Source organism: Alligator sinensis, unplaced genomic scaffold, assembly GCF_000455745.1.
Source record: "Alligator sinensis unplaced genomic scaffold, ASM45574v1 scaffold98_1, whole genome shotgun sequence".
NCBI lineage: Eukaryota > Metazoa > Chordata > Crocodylia > Alligatoridae > Alligator > Alligator sinensis.
This window is the reverse complement of record NW_005842058.1, coordinates 72,464-80,599: the sequence shown is the minus strand read 5'-3', so window position 1 is coordinate 80,599 and position 8,136 is coordinate 72,464. Positions and strand designations below refer to the sequence as shown.

Sequence of the window (8,136 nt, the reverse complement as noted above, 5' to 3'; positions counted from 1 at the left end):
ACCACAAGGACCTGAACTGGCTCATAGCCCACCGAGCCCTGCCAGTGAGGTCCCGGAGACGCAGAGAGGGTCAGCTGGGGAGACCCAGCTGCCCATGGCTCAACTGCCACGGAGCCACCAAGACGATCGACCACCTCCTCTGGCTCTGTACCTGCGCCAAAGAGGTATGCAAAAGGGTGAAGCAGCTCTGCGAAGCAGTGACCAGTGGCAACTGGCTAACCAGAGAATCGGCACTGCGTGGGCACCCACAGAGACATGTGGCATAGGATCTTCCAACTTCTCGCTAGCAGAGAAGGGGGTGGTGACAGCAAGGAAGAGACAAGTTGAACTGAGGACAGCGACAGCAGCAGTAGATCCTTGCGACAGCAACATGGACAGCAAGTGAACTGAGTATGTGACCTCGCAAGCAGGGTGGGGAGGAAAAAAAAGGGTGGCCTGGTCTGAGAAACCAGAAGTTGTTTGTGCGTGTAGAGCACGACATGGATATTGTAACGGGTCCAGGTGGCCAGCGAGCCTTTGCACAGGTACATGGGCTGTGCGGATGTGGTTTTTGTAATGGATTAAGGTTTTTTTTGTGGAGTGATACTCAGAGTGTAGATATATATGACCTCATATATATACAGACATATATTTTTACAAAAAAAAAAAATGCTCAAGATCCTGGTCTCTTGAGAGCTCAGATCAAGTGTAGTGGCCTCTTACCCTGGCAAGGGAAATACCATGTATCTGTGTCCAAGAAGACAGTTTTCCTGAACCACCTCACAGGAGAACTGCTCTTCTGGTGTAGTTCAGCACACACCAAGGTGCAGCGGCTTTAAGTCCAATGTGTAGAAATGGGAGTCTCCTCCCTTGCCGGCTCCGAGGGCCTTATGGCTAAGGGCAAGCAAAACTCGGGGGCATCCAAACCCCAAGCCCAGAGGCTAGAGCCTGCAAGTAGGATGCCCGCCAAAGGTTTTGAAAACATCTGAAGCCCCTGGTGCGGGTGGAGGATGTTTGCCGGTAGTAGGGCCACTTATGGTTCTGGACTCGTGAATTTGGAATTAGTTTTGCTTGATTTGGCCTCGATACAAATTGAAAAAAAAAAAAAAGCTCAAGATCCTGGCAGGGGAAACACCACGTATCAGGGCCCATGAAGGCAGTTTTCCTTAAGCGTGCCCGGGGATAACTGCTCTTCTGACGTGGTTTTGTACCCACCAAGCTTTTGGGGCTTTAAGCCCATTTGATGGAAATGGGAGGCTCCTCCCTAGCTTACTCCTGTGGCCATATGGCTGAGGGCAAGCAAAACTTGGGGGCATCTGCACCTGCGGGTAGGATGCCTGCCAAAGACCTTGGAAACATCTGAAGCTTCAGGTGCGGGTGGAGGATGTTTGCTGGTTGTAGGGCCACTTATGGTTCTGGACTGATTCATGGATTTGGACTTGATTTGGCTGATTTGGCTTGGAACAGGAAAAATTTCTGTTAAAAAAAAAAAAAAAAAAAAGCTTATTCACCTGGCAGAGGGACACTTGGCACAGGCTCTTTCAAGACCCCCCAGTGGGGAAACGGACAGCGATAGTGAAGAGGATGGCGAGACAATAGGATCAGAAAACAGGCATGAGGACAGCAGCAGCAACAGCAGCAGCAGGTCTTCCAGTGGAAGCAAAAGTGAATGAACTGAGTTTTAAGCCCCGTATTCAGGGACAGGACTAAGAGACAAGGGGTTTTGTGAGGGAGATGATGCCTTGTGGACGGGTGCATGGGGGTGCCATTTCACGGGTGCATATATTGTAAAGGGTGTGCTTGTTTCTATGGTGGGTTAAGGAGGCAATGATATGGATATGGATATGGATATGTCTTAGCTCCTCAAGGTATAGGTCTGTGTTTAGCCCTGTAGTGCTTTGTGTTTAGTCCCACAGTCCCTGGCTCCTTCTCTCCAGCAGCTTCTGAATGATGGCGCCCATGCCTTAGTGAGAAGAAAGGCTGGCTGGGCCATTTGGTAGCATGATTCAAAGCCTCCACCATCAAGATAAACGGAAACAAATGCCCTCCTCCCCTCTCACCCACCCCTGTAGGGTGGTGGCTTTAATACAGATGCATTTTGCTTCCTTTTCATTAAGTTGACCTCAAAGGGCCTGGGAGAGGATCATAAATTGCTGGCCAGACCCTCCCGAGCCCTGCATCATCATTGTTGCTGCGACATGGGACACGGAGTTCCCTCATTTCAGCCCTAAGAGAAGTGACCACTAAATACTCACAATCGGGAACCCACCTCCATCTCTCAGTCTGGACCAAGATGCTCTAGCCAAGAAGGGACAGCTAGACTTTCCATTTCCCTTGCAGTATTTTTATTCTTACAGGTAAATGTTTGACATCAAGGACTTTCAAACTCTACAATAGAGGGTCTGTTCCCCAGGCCATACCCAGGTCACAGAGACATGGACACACAGCTCGGGTCTGCCAGGAACAAAGAAAGGGCAAGGCCAGCTGGGTGAATGGGTCTGCCGGCTAGGAGGACCAACCCTTGAGGGCTTCCCTGAGCCATCAGGGAGTGAGAGCAGCCTGAGACATGGGACTGAGTCTCATCAGCTGCACCTCTGAGGTTAGAAGGCTTGTGGGGGGGAGGCTGCATATTAGGCCATTGCAACTGCAACTAGGGGAGCAGAGATCTGTTTGATCACTTGCCATAGCTGAGGCTCCTGGAGGACCCCAGGCAACTGGATGGACTTTGGGGGCGGGGGGGGGTCCCTTGCTGCACTTTAACCCCTGAGTGCCTGCACTGTGATGAAAGTCCTGCACCAGCTGCTCATGTGACAGCAAGTTTCTGCTGAATGTCATCCACTGTGCAGCACCCCCTCACACCCTCCGCTTCAGCCTCAGAGAGTTATCCAGGGTGACCAGCTGGCGTAGGAAGCCCCGGTTGGGGATGATGCCACGGTGGTCCTTGACAGTCTTTATGGCTTCCACCAGGGTCATGTGATGGCGGATCATGAGGTAGGCGAGGACCAAGGTGGCCGACCTGCTCACCCCAACGGCACAGTGCACAAGGATCTTTCCTGCGGAGAGAAGAGTGGCAACATCATAGCAGGATTTGGGTCTCTAAAGGGAACCTAGGAAAGTGCCCTAGTGCAGTACTGATGAGACAGTCCAATCTTAGTTAGGATACAGGACATGGGACAAGGTGGCAGAGCCAGGTGGAAAATGGAGGAGCAGGAGGGGAATCCAGGGAAAGTTCATCCCAACATTGACAACCAAAATGTTTTGCTTCAGAAATGATGCCTTGTGGGAACTATAGTTCAGGGGCTTTGTGCTTTCTTTCTCGTCTTTGGGATGAATGCACTGCTCAGACAATATCTCCAGTGACCCAGGAGGGTCCATCCACTTGGTAAGAGTCAGTGCATCATGGAAAAGGAAGCCTGCTTCCTCTTGCATGAGTCTCTTTCCTCTTCCACTCAGCAGAAACCTGCTGTCACATGAGTAGCAGGAGCAGGGCTTTCATCACGGAGCAGGCACTCAGCAGTTAGGAGACAAAGTGCAGCAAGAGAAAGTCTCCTTCCTATCCCTTCCCTGGCTCTTCTGAAGCAAAACATGCTGCAGTGGGTTACCCAGAAAGGTGGTGGATTCTCCATCCTTGGAGGTTTTTAAGGCCCGGCACGACAAAGCCCTGACCAGGATGATCTGGTTGGGACTGGGCCTGCTTTGAGCATGGGGTTGGACTAGATGTGGCCTCCTGAGATCCCTTCCAACCCTCACTTTCCATGTTTCTATGATTCAAAGTCCACCATGGGGTCATAGTCCCTAGAGGAAGAAGGGGCCTAGGACAATGACATCCCAGTTCCCACAGCAGCCTACAGCAGCTTTCTCAATCCAAACACACACACATGGATATGTATGTGTGTGTGTGATATATATATACATACACACACATGGCCAGGATATTTTGTTTTCAGGGCACTTGAATTTTCAGTGAAAAATCTACATTTCCCAGGGGAAATGAAAAATTAGTTGAAAAGCCAATTTTCCATTGAAAAGCAGTGCTAATGAACATTTTTCACCTAGCCCTATTCCACAGCTCCTGTGAACCAGACTCAGTTCTGCTTACTCAGGGAAAGAAACCACAGACACCTCTGTTCCTGACTCTCCATACCCCGGGACCTTGACAGTGGGTCAAGTCCCACTATCAGCTGGAGCAGACCATGGCTTTTTGCTAATATGTGCCTGCCACCTTGCACACCCCTTGGAGGGGTCAGATAACAGTCCAGAACAGGGGTCTGGGTGCCCTCCCAAGGTGGGGGACAGTGATCTGGATGCACCACCACACTAGTTAACCTTGATGGAGTTGAGTCTATAGGAGGCCAGATATGAAACCGGGGAGTCATTGCTCTGTTCCAGCTCCCTGGGGTTGAGGAAACGGGATCAAAGAGGTAATAAGGACTTTGAACACTGCCTCCTCTCCCTCCTGGACAAGGTCCTTCCCTGGCTCATCTCCACCCCTCACCTCTCTCGCTCAATGCCTGGTGGATGAAGTCAGCAGCGGGGTAGAAGTGGGGGCTCATGTCGAAGGTGGGCGAGTCGTGGGCCTCAATGCCCAGGTAGCGGATGCCGGTGCCCTCATAGTACTCGGCACCCCCCCTCCACTTGCTGTGCGAGGCATTGAGGATGTGGGTGATCCGCAGGTGAGCCAGCTCACGCCGATTGGCTGCTATATCCCTGTAGGCAGAGAAGAGATGGCAAAGGGTTAAAACAGGGTCCTTGGCGGTGGGGGTTCATGGAGGCTCCACAACACTCGGCATGGAGCAAAGCTTGTTTGGAAGTGGCTTGTGCAAGCACCATCAGCTAGAAGAGGCAGTGAGGGTATAGGTCAGAGTGGCCTGCCGCATATTTTTGGCTGGGCGTCCAGAAGGGGATGGAGTTACCTTGGGGACAATTAACATTAGGTAAATTAAGCTGTCTCCACTTGGCAACCCCATGTGATTTTAGCCTGGGTTCCTCAGGTAACTCTTTTAATCCTAATCCACAGCCCCCCACTACTCTCCCATTGCTGGGCTCCCCATGCCACTCAGCCAATGCCCGGTGACCCCAACCTACTGCCCCCTGCTATTTCAGTTGTGGGCTCCCACACCCCCAGGACCTGTCAGGATCCATCCATATGATACAAGAAAGAGTCTCCTTGGGGTTGTACGTACTGATCTCCCAGGTACAGTCCAGGCCAGACCTCATCAGCATGGTTACAGGCTGTCTTCCCCGTGTACAGCAGCCTCTCCAACTCGAAGACACTGAGGATGGGGTGGCTGCCATGGTCTTCTGGAGCCGCTCGGCTGGCTGACCTGGAGCTGCTCCTGGAGAACCTGGACATGAAAGCCATTGGAGCGGCTGTATCCCACAATGCATCCCTGTGGGCTGGTCGAGGCCGGGCCGTGGCCGGGGTGCTGCTTTTGCTGCGGTTGCCACCCACTGTCTTGTCCTGGAAGCAACAGAAGCTATTAGGGAAACCAGCTCCATTTGGAAACATCATCAAATGCTCCCCCATGGGCTTCAGCCCTAGAAACCCTCCCAGATCCAGATGTTTTTCCTGGGGCCAGCAACACCAGGAGATGCCAGATCCAGTAACTCCAGGCTGAGATTCATGGGGCCACTGACACTGGAGTTAGCTGCTGCCTCATCAAAATACCCTTCAAGATGGCAAAGCAGCCAGTTGGCTCTACCAAGCAAGCTCTACCTCATGAGCTTGGTGTAGGGAGCAGGGACTCTCCATCCAGGGGTCCCTGACATGAGGAAAGGGAATCATATTTCATCCTCCCTGCCTAGGAGAGCTTGATAATGCCAGAAGCAAGAAAAGGAGAGAGCAGGGTCATAGAACTCCTCTGCCCCTGGGCACACTCCCCATTTGCCATGTTCCAGCTCTGCCATGTCTAAGCAGTGCCACACCGGCCGGAGTGGCTACCTGTGGTTTTGTATTTAGGGGATGTTGCAGTTGTTCAGCTGCTGCTTTCCCCCTCTGAAGAGACCGCAAAGCTTTTCTGCCAGCACAGTGAGGTCAGTTCAGGAACAGGCTGTGCCAGCCTGTGATCGGAGGAGCTGGCATGCAGTGAGAGCTCTGGGCCAGTTGCCAGGGGCTGGGGCTGGGAGAAAAAGCAGGTGGAAGATTTCATATGGAGCTACGTGGGTCTGGCTGAGCTTTGTCTTGCCACATACCAATAAGAGCAGCCCCATAGCAAGAAGCAATTTTAACCCCTTTTGGGAGCTCTTTTAACCCCTCTGAAAGATCAGGAGGTGACTGGGGAGAGGGAGGCTTCTTAACTGCTGAGCACAAGGAGACTTATTTTAAAGATGACCAGCCAGAGCATGCCGTGCTGTGCTCCAGACCATGCTCCTCCTTCCTCCCACCACCAGCGAGCCTCCCAAGATAATCTCACCCAGACCCAGAAGCTAAGCTTCAGCCGTGGGAACATTTTGCTTGCTTGCTGTTGTCCTCCTGAGCACGGCCAACTAACCGCCACCGTTAATGTACTTTGCCCTCTCCTGCCCCCCAACAGCACTGCCTCAGCTGTCACCCGGAGCGGCTTCAAGTGCTCGGGAGCACGTCCAGCCTGTCACATCCCAGCCCCTCTTCCCATCAGCAGCTCAGCACCGGAGCTAGGAGGGGGAAATGCAGTGACCTTAGATTTACCACTGGGCTGGCTCAAACCATCCATCCACTTGCTGTGACATTCTGTCTCCAGCAATGGCCAGAAGGCAGCAGTCCAGGAGGAAACACTCCCCAGATGCCCACCCAACAGGACAGAGGGGTTGGAAACATTTCAAGGATTCTGTAGATTCAGAGTGGGTCCAGAGACGCCTAAGATATATATGCTCCTTTCTACTATCGCTCCCCAAAGTGGCCTGTTCCAGGTGCAGGATGTTAGATGCTGCCTTGAATATAACTGTGTGGTTTACAGACCGGTCTGTGCTGGAAGAGCAAGCTCAATCCAGCTCTGGCATGGCTCACTGCAGCTGCCACTGAAGGTAACAAGAACCGCCCAAGCATGTGCCATGATCCTTTTTTTGACCCTGCACCAGCTCTGGTGCTGTGCTGAACATTTAACTTGCTGGTTCCAGGAATAAACAAATACCTGGCAAGCCCCTGGGCCAGGACATGGAGGCCAAGACAAGCAACACACTTACTATGTCACCAGTGTCCATCTGCTCAGGACACAGCCAGCCTTGCCTGACCTTGACTGCAACACATCCAAGCCCATGTCCGTGTCCCGTGGATCATAGGAGCGAGCTCAGGAGAAAGAGTCCGATATTTCTCACGGCTCTTAATAGAAGGCTACAAACAGACCGGGGACTGGGTAAGAGGCTGCCAGCCACATCCAGTTTGGGATGTAATTCCCTACCCTCGCGATGCTCAGATACAAGGGGCTTGAGCTGGAAAATGTCACTGGTTGCTACCCAAAAGATGCAAGACAGCAGAGCAGATCCCCGCTCAAAACATCCTTATTCCTGAAACCTCCCAGGTGGTGTGAGACCCACACCCACAGCAAAACATGGAGCAGGCTGCAGCCTGCAATGCCTCACAGGTTCATGGCTGTCTTTGCAGCCCCTGCCAGTCTCACGCTGCACTGGGAGGGAGGAGGAGAGAAGCAGAGAAGCAGAGAGGCAGACAGCCCTGCCTACGCACATGGCTCTGCACAGACATTATCACACTCAAGCAGGCTGCCCAGCCCCACCGAGACAGACAGACAGACACGCAGGAGGGAGACGCCCACCCTCATTACCCTACCTTTACGCAGACGGTGATTTCTCAGTTCAGGGCGAGTATTCTAGTCATATCCCGTCGGCCATGTCTTCATACTGTTGCTGCTGCTGTTGCTGCTGCTGCCGTGGAAAGGCTGATGTATGAACATCTATTTTAAGGGATGACATGTCCAGAGGCAGGTTTGTTTAGATCACACTGCGTGGGTGGGGAGAGAGGAAGAGGAGGGAGACTGGCACAACACACAGCCCCACACACAAACATGCACACCCCCCTCCCCATGCATGTAAATACTCATACACAGCCAGAATAACACTGATCCAAATGCACTCCCATAAATTCCCCCCAACCCCGACGTGCTGTCTCTCTCTCACACACGCCTGTGTGCAACAAGCCACAGAAAGAAAGACACCCATCTGGCT

General features: G+C 52.5%; 1 protein-coding gene across 1 annotated transcript; it reads right to left on the bottom strand.

Moving 5' to 3' along the window:
- Positions 1-2,307: 2,307 nt before the first annotated feature.
- Positions 2,308-7,916, bottom strand: DUSP26 (dual specificity phosphatase 26). The gene is made up of 4 exons (XM_006022974.3): positions 7,742-7,916; positions 5,163-5,440; positions 4,475-4,686; positions 2,308-3,032 (listed from the first exon to the last, which is right to left on the bottom strand). The coding sequence occupies exons 2-4, from the start codon at positions 5,339-5,341 to the stop codon at positions 2,833-2,835; spliced, it is 591 nt and encodes a 196-aa protein (XP_006023036.1). The 5' UTR covers positions 5,342-5,440; positions 7,742-7,916; the 3' UTR covers positions 2,308-2,832.
- Positions 7,917-8,136: the final 220 nt, after the last annotated feature.

Excerpts from the sequence above, each read along its gene's own strand:
- DUSP26 (XM_006022974.3), bottom strand. The coding sequence starts at position 5,341 with ATGGCTTTCATGTCCAGGTTCTCCAGGAGCAGCTCCAGGTCAGCCAGC. Across the intron at positions 4,687-5,162 it reads GGACTGTACCTGGGAGATCA|GGATATAGCAGCCAATCGGC; the intron begins GTACGTACAACC and ends CTCTGCCTACAG. Across the intron at positions 3,033-4,474 it reads CCAGGCATTGAGCGAGAGAG|GAAAGATCCTTGTGCACTGT; the intron begins GTGAGGGGTGGA and ends TTCTCTCCGCAG.